At 30.3% G+C, this 15291-nt stretch overlaps 3 protein-coding genes across 6 annotated transcripts; 2 read left to right on the top strand and 1 right to left on the bottom strand.

The window, feature by feature from the left end:
• Positions 1 to 3042: 3042 nt before the first annotated feature.
• Positions 3043 to 7712, top strand: LOC119631269 (coatomer subunit zeta-1). Its single transcript, XM_038023324.1, has 5 exons — positions 3043 to 3195; positions 3261 to 3628; positions 3685 to 3775; positions 4058 to 4118; positions 7562 to 7712. The coding sequence occupies exons 1-4, from the start codon at positions 3178 to 3180 to the stop codon at positions 4103 to 4105; spliced, it is 525 nt and encodes a 174-aa protein (XP_037879252.1). The 5' UTR covers positions 3043 to 3177; the 3' UTR covers positions 4106 to 4118; positions 7562 to 7712.
• LOC119631270 lies at positions 5269 to 7565 on the bottom strand. 2 transcript variants are annotated; one of them, XM_038023326.1, is made up of 6 exons: positions 7524 to 7565; positions 7344 to 7429; positions 5787 to 6129; positions 5683 to 5729; positions 5474 to 5613; positions 5269 to 5408 (listed from the first exon to the last, which is right to left on the bottom strand). In XM_038023326.1, the coding sequence occupies exons 3-5, from the start codon at positions 6058 to 6060 to the stop codon at positions 5608 to 5610; spliced, it is 327 nt and encodes a 108-aa protein (XP_037879254.1). In that variant the 5' UTR covers positions 6061 to 6129; positions 7344 to 7429; positions 7524 to 7565; the 3' UTR covers positions 5269 to 5408; positions 5474 to 5607. The 2 variants fall into 2 exon arrangements, with proteins under 2 accessions (XP_037879254.1, XP_037879253.1); XM_038023325.1 differs by lacking the exons at positions 7344 to 7429; positions 7524 to 7565 and having other exon boundaries at positions 5787 to 6340.
• Positions 7713 to 8140: 428 nt separating the features above from the next.
• LOC119631268 (protein kinase C and casein kinase substrate in neurons protein 1) lies at positions 8141 to 14704 on the top strand. 3 transcript variants are annotated; one of them, XM_038023323.1, is made up of 10 exons: positions 8141 to 8328; positions 9528 to 9633; positions 9710 to 9819; positions 10977 to 11314; positions 11393 to 11619; positions 11702 to 11822; positions 11876 to 11986; positions 12064 to 12209; positions 13203 to 13363; positions 13899 to 14704. In XM_038023323.1, the coding sequence occupies exons 2-10, from the start codon at positions 9530 to 9532 to the stop codon at positions 14009 to 14011; spliced, it is 1431 nt and encodes a 476-aa protein (XP_037879251.1). In that variant the 5' UTR covers positions 8141 to 8328; positions 9528 to 9529; the 3' UTR covers positions 14012 to 14704. The 3 variants fall into 3 exon arrangements, with proteins under 3 accessions (XP_037879251.1, XP_037879250.1, XP_037879249.1); XM_038023322.1 differs by lacking the exon at positions 8141 to 8328 and adding an exon at positions 8647 to 8792; XM_038023321.1 differs by lacking the exon at positions 8141 to 8328 and having other exon boundaries at positions 9450 to 9633.
• The last annotated feature ends 587 nt before the right edge of the window (positions 14705 to 15291 follow it).

Raw genomic sequence — 15291 nt, forward strand, 5'->3', positions numbered from 1 at the left:
CCAAACTTGTAAAACTTTTAGAGTTCACATAAACGTTGAGCCAAAACCAACTTACATTTGCCACGTCTTTTACGGATTTTCGTTCGTACTTATGTCCATATGTATATATGTATATATATATTACATATTCTCATATTCACAGGAACGTACACTCTCTTCCTCTGCTGCTCTTAATACTTCTTGTGGAGGACAATCTTAGTTAAAAAAAAAAAGAAGCAATAATCGTATACAATTTTCGGTGATCATTCTTAATATTTCTTATTAAATACACACAGTAGTAGCAAGTCAAACTCGGCTCACCCAGCGAAAATATATAAGTTCTAGGTAATATATTTAGCCCGGGGACAGCAATGAAAAGATTTGCCAGTGTGGGAAGAACATGGTTTTCATCAACAAAATCAAGTTCAATCGGTTTAGTTCAGATGGCAGGCCCAAATGATGGAAAAGGTCAAATGAAATGCTTCTTGCCAAAATTATGAAACCGACAGAAAAGTACGATGGTGAGTCTGTAATGGTGTGCGGATCATTTTCTGAGTCTGGACCTGGTGTATTGCATTATAGCTCAGCACGTGTACCTTAATGTTTTGAAAGCAAGCAAAAACTTGGTCTTGCTGAAAATTTTTATTTTTACCAAGCCGACGACCCTAAGCATAAAGCTTGCAATGGACGATCATGGTTCTTATATAATTGCCCGCACCACCCAAGAGTCCAGATATAACCCCTATCGAAATTTTTGTAGAGCAATCACGATAGGAAAATTCTCCAGCATAGCACCGATTTGAAGAAACCTTTCCAAGACGAATGGCAGCAAGTTGAACAAAATTTTTACAAAACACTTGGTCAAAGTATGCCGAATATTATAAACAAAAATGGTGAAAAAAAAGGCCTACATACCATATATTAATATTTAGGACGAATTCAATTTGGATATAGTGTTCCAATTTGGCTGTGGAATTGAACTGAGTACTATTTGATATTTTCGCTTTATAAATATGTTAATGGAATTCAAAATTTAAGTTTAGCTGTTTTTGTTTTTTTTTTTTAATTATTTATGAAATAAACTAATAAAATTTATAGTAACTCCGTTTTTGATCTAAAAACTAAGATAAATAAATTATTTTCACTGTACGAATTTGGCTTGGTGCTACTGCATATAATCTTATATAAGCCCTCAAAGATATAGGTTAAGAGCAATAGCAGGCAAATACAAGTTTTTATTAAAAAGAAAGATAAAATAAAGTCAATCATTGAATGGAATAGAAACATGAATCTAAGCATTGTTAATTCTCAATGGGATCTTTAGGAAAATTAACTTATTCCTAAGTCATTTTTGTAGCCGAGGCACATCAACCAATGCTAACTACTAAGGAATCGATAGATGATAAAAATTGATGATTTTTTATTATCACAAACTGGTACTTATATACTATAATATTAACAAACTAATGCAAAATAAGCAAATATAAAGTTTTGTGAAATTAACGATTTTAAACAATCAGGCCAATGCAGCGAATAAAAGTGCAAGTATGCAGAAAAAAGCATTTGCTAAAAATACATTGCTTGACCAATTAAAAAAAAAGTGCCTAATAAGCAAAATATATTCTAGTACACCGAACAAAAAAATAAAGTATACTTAAATATAAAAGTTAAGAAAATCTTAACAAGTCTATAGAGACCTTTTTTTTGTAAACTTTTTCTGTTACATTCGTGCATATTTTCGCATGAAATATGCTAATCGCTCAGAATTCTGTACAAATTAGTAAATAACAGTTAAAAGATTTAGGCAATGTTGCAACGGTTCATCACGATTCGTAACAAAAAAATTAAATTGATTGAGTGTATAGCTTGTGTTGCGTTACCTATGAAATTTTACATAAGCTTTTAAAATCTCTGTTTGCGTTATTTTTAACAAAAAAAAACAGTGATGTATTTGTGAAAACGAAACATCAATCATATGGTTCATGTTTCAAACACTAGATGATCTTAAAGTAAAAGTCAGTTAAATTAAAAAAAAAAACAGTATTAATTAGACTTAAGTCTACTGCTATCTATTTCTATACGAGAAAGTCAAATTTTGGCCTTATTCACTTTGCAGATAAACACTTGCCATATGATTTTACTTAAGCAACGTAACGCAAGCATTGTGTTCACCTCATAACAATATAACGAAAGAAATCTATTTACAACGAATTAAAAACAGAGTTTTATAAAATTTATTAATGTACACAGCTTAATGTCCATATAATAAATAAAATAATTTTAAATATTTAGTGTAACAATTGACGCTAAGATCATGTACTACATTTGCATCCAAACACTCTAAAAAGTTTATTTTGTGTATTACCGCACTCTTTCCCACTTACTTTTCTTGCTTTGTGGTAACACATTTTCGTTTTTTTTTCTCCTTTCTTTCACAGACACCAATTTAATGTGAAATTTAATTTATCCTCTATAGAATTCTATAAACATTTTAAACTCGATATACAATTGCATCTGTACGAGTGCAACCGAAAAAAAAAACAGTAATAATTACTTTGTCCTGAACTAGCTATAGCTAGCTAGCTGAACTATATTAGGTAGTGAGTGAAGACGCTACGGTACATTATAGACAGTTTTGGAGGGGTATTTTTACTAAATAGCTAACGGCACCTTGGTTTATCATTAGTAGCTGCTCAAAATAGTATTACGCAACGTAGAACTTTCACGATTAGGAAAATATTCTTAGCAAAGCGTAAAAGTTTAACTTAATTTATTTATGCATGTAAACAAAATCTAAGAATTAATTTCTTTCTTTCGATTACTGATATCATGAATTTATCATCTAAAAAATTTAATATTTTCTTATATAAAGCAAGCGTCGTTTTTGTTTTTTTCTTCGTTTTAACGAAGGCGGTAAGAAACATCCTCAATCCCAATATAAATGTGACATAAAGTTCTTAATAAATTTCCAAAACTTAACTTTTAAATCTTTTTAATACTTATCGATAACATTTTAATAAAACGACTACGTAAACTCAAAACTTCATCTGCAGTGAAAAATATTTTAATCATCTCCAAAGTCAGCTGTTAAACACAAATAACTCAGTTGACGTGTTAAGCCCGTATAAAATATTGAAAAAAAAAGAATAAAAAGAAATATTGAAATTTAACAAAAAGAAAAAAGCCGGAAATTTTAATATGGATGGCTTTATGATGGTTGGTGATATTGAAATAAAAAAGGGACAATTTTTAAAAGCTCTCCATCTCTGTGTACTTTATAGGATATTATTAAAGGCATGTGCATAATGGATAACGATGGCAATCGTATCTTGGCCAAATACTATGACAAAAATATTTTGTCCACTGTTAAGGAGCAGAAGGCGTTTGAGAAGAATCTCTTCAATAAAACACACCGCTCCAATACGGAAATCATTATGCTAGATGGCCTGACTTGCGTATATAAAAGTAATGTGGATTTGTTCTTTTATGTGATGGGCAATGCCTATGAGAACGAATTAATCTTATTGTCCGTATTGAATTGCTTATACGATTCAATTAGCTTGATATTAAAAAAAAATGTAGAAAAACGCCTAGTATTGGACAATTTAGAAATAATAATGCTAGCGTTCGATGAGATATGTGACGGCGGGTATGTGTTAAAAAAAAAATCAAAAATTTAATATACATCCGATTTCCATCATATAGCATTATTCTTGATGCGGATCCATCTTCCGTGGTAAAACGTGTTGACTTGCGCAACGATGACATTCCCATTGCCGAACAGACTGTGGCCCAGGTAACTAATGCATTAAATGGGCTCTTTTGGTAGTCTATTTTTCGTTAATTTTTGTGTTATATTCTTGTCAAGACTGCATACGATATTATTTAAATTGAATATCATGAACATATTTATTTATTTTATCAGGTAGAAACAAAATTAAATGAATTGCTCTTGTATTTTAAGTTACTTCTGGTTTTTAACAAGTGAAGAGTTGTATTCGTTGTGTAATTAAATCTCAAATAAATTCTACGCTATAAAGGACATTTTCAAAGAAAATCTTTCAAATTTTCTTTTTAGGTCTTGCAATCAGCCCGCGAGCAGTTGAAATGGTCTATATTAAAATGAAAATTGCCAAAAAGTAATTACAATTAAATTAATTTTTCTATGAAAATCAATTTTCTAACATTATGTGTGTAAGTTTGTTTATTAAAAATAAAAAAAAAGTATGTGCTATTTGATAGAATAATGCACATATTTTTGTTAAATACGAAACGTGCAAAAAAAATAATCTTTAGTTCTTTGACACCCTTTGAACTCATTCTTTTTTTTTTTTGTTCTCTTACAATTCTCCTAATGTCATATGTTATCTACATGGTTGCATTTGACACGTTCCCAAGTTTTTTGAAAAATATGCGCTTTGATACCAACAGAGGGTGTAAATATTTAATTTGTAGAAAACTTAGAAAATATCTATTTTTTTGTAGTTTGCGGGGAACAGATTATTTAAGGGAAACTCACCATAAATCAAATCGATCAAACGCAGGTGACTGTCTGGGATACGGTTTATTATTTAACTAAAATGTGCCCAAGGAAGCTTTTCAAGCTATCCAACGTCTGGTATGGGAAAATAAGAAAACGGGAATTGGGGGACTTCTGCCGACGGCCTTACAAATTAGCAATAGTATTCTTCTTTCTATAAAGAAAATTTAGCTACTGTTTTGCTTAATTTGAAAATAAAAAAAAAATAATGGCGGTCTACTTTTAGGCTAACTTATAAACTTAAATAAGTAAAAGTAAATAATAAATAAGTTTAGTTCGCGTATTTTCCAAAACATCTAGACGAGATAAAAAGCGACCAAGTTAAGGAAAAAAGAATCGGAAACAATCAGGAAACCATTAAAAAGAATAACAATTTCTTTTATATATATTTTCATATATATTAATAAAGTATTTTAAATGTATAATAAAGCTATTATATAAATAAAGCCATTTATTTTATTTATATTTAAATATAAATTATATAAATTAATATACAGCAACAGGAAAGAAGTTTGATTTTCCCAATGACAAATCAAATCAGTTGAAAAAGTCTTTGCTGCTATAAGCTCCAACTAGACGATGGTTATATTTTTATTTAAGATTAAATTTTGGATGTAATAACAAGTGCTTTTTACGAAATTATGGGACATTTAAAGTCGAATGCCCAGTTTGGTTGTATTCATCATTAAGAGCCATTAGTCTTTTTCTGGTTGCGGTTGTTCTAAACTTGGATTCCATACTTTTGTTCGATATCCGAGCTTTTATATCTTTTAATTCAGTTTCATAATCCGTTTCCTGCAAATCATCTTGAAATTCTCTTAGAATATTTTGTATGGATATTTTCCTCTCTTCCGATACGGAGATTTTTTACCATTCGCTGTTTCAAAACCTGCAGAAATAAAAAAAAAATGAAAAAATTAGCATCAAAAAAGTGTGAGGAATATCAATACATACCTTGGATTTTCTGCTTATTTCCATTGGGAGAGTTATTGATCTTCTCGTTTTGATCTAAGATTATGGAGGCAAATGAGTCATCGTCATCTTCATCCCAATTTTCACTTAACCAGTTTTACACTGATTAAATGGTACTAGAGCTAAAAAATTTTGGATTAGTTTAAATATTGTCTCTTCACAAATTTTAAACACAAATTATTTTCATTTACGTTGTACGTGTCCTCTTTCTCGATATAACCACGATCTGAAGCTTCTCCTAAAATGAATGTACAAAGTTAGGGTTGTTAAAAAAAGCCTATAAAGAGCAACTTACTTTCTGAAGAGGAATTATCATCAATAGCGGCCTTGGATTTTTCCTCCAAATTTGATTTTGCCTTTCCTCTAAATTCACGGCTATAATTACGTTTCGGCTTCTCCCGTAATATAAACAAAGGGGACCGCTCCAAATTCCTTAATTTACTCGCAGGCGATGTTGTAGTACTGCTAAAAGGCGTTGTAGAAAAGTCCTCAAATATTTTATCTACAATTGTTTTCTTTTTGTTGTCATCATGAGCTCCTTCTGGAGCTACGTTGGTTACTTTCTGCATCGTAACTTCCGCTTTATTACAACATTCGATTAACTGGGTATCAGTGATATGAAATTGACTTCCAGGAGACTGTGATGATAATTCATGACATAATGTAAATTTTTGCGAGGCTGTCAAATTGTCAAAATTGCCTATTGTCGTTTGCACATAAGGCCAGGAATCCGGACAGTATTTCATCTTCGCAATGACCCACGACATATATATAAATTTTTGAATTTCCAATGTTTTATTGATATCATTCGGGCCGTCTAACCAACTTTTAGTAAAGTTAATAAAATTTTAAATGCATTTTCCGCGAAACAAGGTTTTTCAGAATAACGGATAATGTAAAACTAACGAGTCATCTTTTCATTCGAAGATTTTACGATATCTTTAAAATAGCATTCCGAAGAGAATGCTATTTTTTTAAGCTATATTAATTTTTTTAAGCATTTTTTATTAGTAAGCGAGAGTTTTTTTTTGCTAAAAATTAAACTTAAGCACCCAAAAATCAATATTTCTAAAATCATAACGCTATCGCTATAAATATGTAAGTTAAATTAATCCATTTTTTTTTTATTAGGCTCAAAATTGCGCCAGCTATACCGCGAGAAATCGCTAAGTCATAGTTGCCTTGCAAGAATGACTATGGTTTAGCCATTTTCTCATATTTGTCCAAAATTATTTTCTATAATAGGGACTTTTTCAAAAAATCTATCGTCCTCTTAAGACCGCAATAGCAAAGTCAATTTAAATTTGTGCGCATTTTTAACTAGTTTGACGAAAAATCCGTCTGGGTAAAAAGACTCACGATGCTAGGCAGATTAATTGATAGTATATATGCGAAAAAGATTTCAAAGCCAAATTTTTCATTTTACTTATAGGCAAACGTGACTATATACACGAATACATAGGTATGCGGAGAACTCGCGAAACTTATCTAGCTGACCTGGGTAAATCCGCAACATTTTTTAAAGATTTTAGATTACAACAAATCAAAGCATTATTGTTATGCGTAGGGATTCTTGTTGACTAGCAGACAATCGACATTGGCTAAACTTGTCTTCGTGTAGAATTTATTGAAATTCCGATTTGACAGAATATTTTTGACGGGAGATCATGGCTTCTTCTAACCTTAACAGATTTTTCTAATAATTAAAGTTGCTATCTAGATATTTCTCGGATATCACAAAGTAATAGAGAGTTTGTTCGCTTTTAGCATTGGCGTTATCGAAACCTTAGTAAATTAACTTCAGAATAATAAATTCCCTCCTGTAGCTTGTTACAGATTCTTATACACGTACCTGTTGACGTATTCAAGGTGAAAGCATCCATGGGAAAAACAGAGATTACCATAGACAGGGTTTCATGGCTTAATGTATGTGTTAAGCTATTTTAATCATTTGGTGAAACGAAATTCATGAAATAAAGTAAAATACTTGTTTTAATACGCAATTAAAATATAAAAGACAATTTCCTATTACTTGTATCATTTTTCGCCATTTTCCGATTTGTTTTGCAGCTGATCTGCAGCTTAAAAGCAAAACGGGATTATCTACTAACTACTATGATTTTTCATTCATAAAGGAGGGATTTTATACACAAACCAAACAGCGGTGCAACGGAATGGACCAAAATTTAAAAGTACATCCGAAAATGTATTAATATTTGTTAATATAAAGCAAAGGAATTGGTAAATAGTCCCAATACAAATTCTTCATTTGTTTTTTGTGTTCTGTTTTCATTTCATTTCAAACATGATACAACTCTACTAAATGAACAAATGAACATATCATTAATAAACTTGCCAAAAAAAAAAACGATTTAATTAATAGAAAAGTAAAAGAAAATTTTGCCATCTCCCAAATAATGAAATTAATAAAAACTCTAATGAGTGTTTGTACTTGTAGACGATTTATTTTAAAAACTCCGAGGGATAATTAGAAAACAAGTCTAAATGAATGCATTAAAATCTAAACCGCACAAGTATCTTAATGAATGTCAAGCGACTAAAAGCTCTTAGTCTTTTTATGCCTATTCCTATTTAAAATTGCAAAATTGCGCTTTGGCAACTTTCAATAAGTATTCACGCGTTTGCTATTATTTTAGCTCGAGAAGTACACAATTTCTCTTCTAATAAATAAACTGAATTAACAAAATCAAACAAAAATATAAAAAAAGACTAATCAAAATACAGACGTTGAACAGCAATTGCTTGAAAAAAGAAATAAACAAACTTAATCAAAAACAAGTATATATACTGTTGTGTAGTCTAAAAAAAAAAAAGAGGTAAAAACAATAGCAAATTCCTATTCGCATTAAGATAAAAAAAAAAATTCTTTTCTTTAATCATAAAATAAAAAGATTAGATAAAAATCGTTTTAATACATAACTGACTTGATAACTAGATCGGTTAATTAGAAAAGTGTATGTAGAAATATAAAATAAATACATATATATATATATATATATTTATATATACAATACATATGCTTATATATATATGGACATATTTACATATACGCAATATATATGTATGTTTTTTATACAAATCAACTCTGTTTTCTCATTGACATTCATTACCGTTTGACTTTTTCTTATTTATAGAGTCAAAAAAGAGAAAAAATTGTGTAAATTTTTGGAATTTTTCACATTTGCATTTTGTATCTTAATTGCTTGGACGACTGCTTGGCTGCAGGCTTTTGGGCGTAGCGGAGTTTATTATTTTTTTTTTTATTTTCGTGCATCTTACGGTATGCTTTTACTTACCATCAAAGAGAACTTAATTTATTTTATTTAATGAAAAATCTTTTGAGATAGAAATAATAGAGGAATGTGTTCCTACGCGGAAAATGTGAATAGTGACAACAAGAATGCAATCAATTGTTATTGTGTATTAATTGGCGGCTAACTGGAAGCCGACCATTATCATATGTCTGATTGGCCAATTGTCCGCGCGCTACTGTCTACCGACTTAGCAATTATATGAACATTTTTGCTATTTTAAGTGATCATAAATAATAATAGCTGTGCTGGTTGTGTTCTGGTTTTTTCAAAAAAAAAAACGTATTCTTATGTAAGCTAAGATTTGTCGTTAAAGGAAAATCGGAGCGAAATTAAAAATACAAACTCGTTTTTTTTTTCCTCAATTTAATATTTGCAAAAACAAAAAGGATTAATAAATGTAATGTTTTATAAAAAATGGTGAGAGATTGGAAGAGACAAACAGAAAGAGAGCGATGCAGAGTGGAAGAAAAGACAAGATAGAAGAATTAAGTGTTAATTGTGAAAAATGATTGAATATGGGTGTTTGGCCGAGGGTGGAGGTTTGGGGGTGGCGTTTAAGTATTGTTGTTGTGGAAGTAATTGAAATACCACTTTATAAACGTTTTGATAACGGTTGAAGTAACACACATTTTTCTTTAAGCAAATCAAATAAAAATTCTAAAATAATTATAATAAAACGTGCGTGTTTATGCATTTTATAGAAATGTCGCACCATAGCGATGATCATTTATTAGAGGCTGGTAGCGACTCATTTTGGGAGCCTGGTAATTATAAACGTACCACCAAACGTATAGAAGATGGTTACAAGTAAGTTAACCGCATATCGTATAATAAGTTATAATCAATATTAACGTTTTTTTTTCTACTTTCCCATTTTTTGCAGGCTCTGCAACGATCTTCAGCAATTAATACAAGAAAGAGCAGATATTGAGAAATCTTATGCGAAAAACTTAAGAGGCTGGTCAAAAAAGTGGGGTGAACTCATTGAAAAAGGTAACATTTTCTCTAGTCTTTGATCACAACTATGTTTCTTTCTACATATTTGCCTTGGATAACACTTTCGTTAGACTACTCAACTTCCCTCCAACTAGTTCTCTTCAATGGATTTAAAAAAAAAAAAAAAATTGTTGCATTTATTTATTTTGCGTTTATTCAATTAAAGCTGATACCTGTTTTTCGATATAAATACAGAGTTTCTTTAATTTGAGGTCTAGTTTTTGTAACCAAATTTGTGGAGACACGTTTTCTACTTTATAGCTTAAGCTAATGGCCACATTTTCCCAGTAAAAGCAAAAAAAAAAGAAAGAAGAAAAAAAACGAAAACGAGAAGAAAAACGTATTCATATATATTTGAATCCAAAATGTTAGGTTAAATTCATGGTTCTTCATCATTAAATCGATATCATCATTTTATATTTATTTGCAAATAAATCATTTTAAAAATATTTAATACGCATCATTGATGTTGCGTCATTTTAACTGACTGAATACAGAAAGACAAATATAGGTAAACAGTCAGTAGTTAGCTGCCTGGGCTAAATATGTGAATACATAATAACAAATAATGCATCTACACAACAATACTACACATTAATAATAATAATAATACCTTGCAAGGTAACAATAAACTATATGCATAGATATATTTATATGTACGTACATCATACACTGTGTAAACAATGATATCTTAGCATTTATTCGTAATCATTGTTCTACACTGATTTTTCTTTGACGCTACATAATAAACTCGCCAAATTGCAACCATACATTAATGTGTATATATATATATATATATATATATATATATTATAATATACATATACATATACATTTGTATATTCCTGTTGACACATCGATGAATGTGTAAAGGAACAATAACAAAAATGTTTCCCCGTTTGTTTACCTATAAATCTGCACATAATTACTTACGTATTTATGCATTCATGCACATGAAAAGGTTTCAATAATCGATGGCACCTATACAAGTGCTAAGTAAAACAAGAAAGAAACTAGAAAAATAAACCCTCTCCTAATTCTCCCCTTAACTCAAGTTTAGGCACAAGTATAGAAAGAAACTGCATCAAAAGTAACGTTAAACGATAAGATGATTATGATGGTTATTTACCTTTGCCTTCATTTTTACTTTTGAGGACCCGAATATGGCACGACAGAGGCAGCTTGGAAAGGTATACTTACCGAATCTGAACGTATATCGGATGTTCATATGAAAATCAAAGAGAATTTATGCAGTGATGTTAGTTCTCAAATTAAAGCCTGGCAAAAGGACAATTATCATCATACATTAATGCAAAATAAGGAAAGAAAAGATATGGAAGATTTGTTTAAGAAAGCTCAAAAACCTTGGGCAAAACTATTGGCCAAAGTGGAAAAGGCCAAGGCTGAATACCATGCTGCCTGCAAAACTGAAAAAAGTGCCACCAATCAAGAACGTAACGCCAACGCCGATACTTCATTATCACCCGATCAAGTAAATAACAAGGAACAATAATTTTTATATAAATTTCTATATTTTCTTTCGATTCTTTCAATTTTCCGTTTTCTTAAGGTTAAAAAAATGCACGATCGTGTACAAAAAACCAAGGATCACGTGCAAAAGTGCCGTGAGAAATATGAGCAGGCCATTGCTGAAATAACCAAATACAATTCCGTGTATATAGAAGATATGACATCGGTATTTGAAAAGTGCCAAACTATGGAAAAAACGCGTTTATTATTCTTCAAAGAAGTGCTATTCAATTTACACGCCTGCTTGGATTTAACAAAGGTGGAGAGGTAAATAATATAATAATAGTTTCCCTTTTCATTTCATTCCATTGAAATGGAAAATGTTAAAAGGCTTCTTACATCCTTACAGCTTACCGCAAATTTATGAAGAATTTTGTCATACCATCAATAATGCTGATCATCAAAAAGATTTGAAATGGTGGTCCAACAATCATGGCGTCAATATGGCTATGAATTGGCCAGCTTTTGTTGTATGTATATTTAAAAATGTGAAACGAACGCCAAAGTAACAGTATATATTTAGGAATACACTGAAGAATTCCGCGAAATAGCCAAGGGTAACAAATCGAAAGAAGCTTTGCCTGCAGCTCCGATAACATTAATTAATCAGCGGCCGGTTAATGAGGATTTACATGTATGTATACACACGTAATTTAAAATTATAATTAATAATACTTTCTCCTCTATTTCTTATAATATATAAAATTCCAGGAATATTCGGCTACAATGAGTTTGAAAAAATCTAATAATACTTCAACTATGAAATCAGCAAACAAACAGGATGCATCAGCTACCTCGCCAACCACAACGACGGCTAAATCAAATGCAACAACAAATCAACGCAATTCAGCTGTAGCGTAAGTATAGAAAAAGTCTAATATGCATATATGATTTTATAAGACATATGAAAGTGCTCAAATGTTCGCATCAAAGTGTTTACGTACACCGATGTATCTATTAAAAATATCATTACAATCTCAATTCTATCCACAAAAGAAGACTTGGCCTTCTTTTAGTTATTATATCCATTGTATCTGCATATGTTTTGAGTATATTATTACTTATGCACTCCAATAGGAGAGTATCTTTAAAAACGAGCTTCATTTAAATCAATACAGTTATGCCAATCATTAACGACTTTAATCACAGTGCTTTTTATAGGTGTCATAGGCTAAAGGTAACTTCCAGTTTCTTTGACGACTTTCATTTTCTTTTATAAAGTAATAATTTTATTTTCCAAAACAAAGAACGTCACGCATGATATGATGACATTAGTTTATTTTTAGGTTAGTTATTCTTGGCTGTCCCAAGTCCCATATCTCATATATTGATCAAAATTTCGAAAATCGATTTGAAAAATCATTCAATATTCTAAGTAACACCTGCCAAATTTAAATAGTGATTGTCCCGAACTAATGGCTTCAGTTTTTTGAGTAAATGTTGAAGCAACTTATAGTCCCGAACGTATCCTTACACTGGTCGGTGATCATTTTCAACAAATTTTAAAGCAAAATTTTTGCTCAATAATTTTTCTTTTATTATTACTTTGAATACTGGCAACATGAACAGCGGCTGTGATGATAATGAATTCATAGAAGGCCCTGCAAACAGTTGTTGTATAGTAATTAAATAACGATTAAGTAGATGAGTAGTTCAAGTTTATATGTATAGTGCTGTTTAGCACTCGTATTTTAAAATTTTATTATTAAATAATAATTGAGAGATTCGACGTAACCCTTCGGGTAGTAGTATCCTTTCGATTTCGCTGTTTCGATTTACTTTTACTTAATACTTTGTCCAGTTTAATTTCAAATGATTGCAATGGTATAAATTTTGTTGCATACTCTCAGCAATGGTACTGGAAAGGGTTCGTCAGGAGATCCTTTCGAAGAGGAAGAGGAATGGGATGAGGCTGATAATGTTCTGGTGGACAATGGAGAACCCGGTGTTCCCGTCAAAGCTTTGTACGACTACGACGGTGCCGAAAGTGACGAACTATCATTCAAGCAAGGTATCTATAGTTTAAATATATCTCTTTACACATGCTACAGTGAATTGATAAATGCAAAATGTGGATTTGTGGCTACAATTGAACGTTTTTGTTATCAGTTTCTGTTTTTGTACAACAAATTATTAAAAAAAAACTACAAAATTATGTTTAACTAAGGTCCTTAGGAAATATTTAAATCTAATTTTCGATCAGTGTCTGTTGTAAATAGATTCTAAGTTATAGTAAGTGCATTTATAGGCAAATCAAGGCCAATTGATTAACTAAAAAAAGTATAGATGACTGTTTTCATTGTAATGGAACTAAAAATCTTGCATCAAAAAAAGGCGTTTATGGCGCAAGGTAGACACAACACACAATGATTTTTATTATGTAAAATTATAGAGAATTATTGTATGAAATGAAATAAGCATCCTACAAATATAGTGTTAACGTTCTCAGCCGGTGGGTGTAAAAAAGTATTTCATCAATTCAGTGTGCAATGATGAATAATTGCCAATGAACTTGGCGTACATTAAATAATTTAATATAATTTCAGGTGATGTTTTTGAAAAATTGGAGGATGAAGATGAACAAGGCTGGTGCAAGGGCCGAATGAATGGTCGTGTCGGCCTATATCCCGCAAATTATGTGGAGATTATTGCCGCGTAAATTGCATACGTTCATATAGCTCTTCATACAGCAAGAATAAGAATACTTCTTGTGGAGAAAGCTAGAAAGAAAGGAAAAAAAAAAAAAAACAAAAACAAAACATACACAAGCTCTTTAGCATTTATTAAACTACATTTTGCACCTGGCGCATCTTTAGAACGTTGTTATTTCTATCATCACCAACGCGATCATTTTCATAAGTTATTCATTCTTTTTTTTTATTTTTTAATTTTTTTTTTATAAAGAACAAAAATGAAGCAATTAGCTTAACAGCTAATTTATAATTAAATTTCTTTTTCTACGCCTCTAGATCTACCCCTATTTTATCTTCGCTGTGTTGTAATCATTGACGATAAAAAAAAAAAAAAGAGAATCGAAGCGATTCAGCAAACTTTGAAGTATTTTGTTACAAAATAATTGAAATTAATATACGTGTATGTGTATAATAACAAGCCATCTATCTATTCCTTTATTAATATATTCATCTGTATTTTTCATTATGTCATTGACAAAACGAAATAATCGAATCATAATTGTTTGCGTGCGAATTTTTCTTTTTCTCTTTGCGCTGTTTTCTTTTTTTTTTCTCTCTTTTTTTATATAAAATTTCATTCACATACACGTACACTATACCACGAGAGAGATGAACCAAATTAAATATAAAAAAAAAAAAAAAAAAAAAAAAATAATAAAATATTAGGGAATTAATAAAGAATTATATATGTATATTTAACTGACCTTTTATGTATGTACTTTTTGTGTGTGTGAGAGCATTTAAAAATCTCAAACGCGCACACACCGAATTATATCTCAAATGCATAAATGCAAAAAAATAAGCAATATTTGCAGTAAATTTATAAATCATTAGATGTTTGAAAAATTTATCATATACAAGTCGTGTTAAAGTACATGCCGGCAACAATAAAAAACCATCAATCAGCATATGCAGAGTGAAATTTAACAAGAAACCCAATTAATAATTTGTTCCCTTCTATTTTTCTAAAAGAAAACCATTCAAATAACTTTTTTTTGTTTAGTTTTTATGAAAGCGAAAATTAATGTTTTTTACTAGTGTTTACTTATAACTGTAATTTATTTAAAAAAATGTTATATTTACACACACACACACACAACTACATATATAAAATATAATTATTATAATTATAAAATATACAACACACTTATATACACGAATACGTTTTGTCAAAGAGAAAATACGAAAATGAAAAAAAAAACAAACAAAAAACAAAACATAAAAAAAAAACAAAAACAAAAAAAAA

The sequence above is a fragment of the Glossina fuscipes genome, unplaced genomic scaffold (genome assembly GCF_014805625.2).
Source record: "Glossina fuscipes isolate IAEA_lab_2018 unplaced genomic scaffold, Yale_Gfus_2 1, whole genome shotgun sequence".
Taxonomy (NCBI): domain Eukaryota; kingdom Metazoa; phylum Arthropoda; class Insecta; order Diptera; family Glossinidae; genus Glossina; species Glossina fuscipes.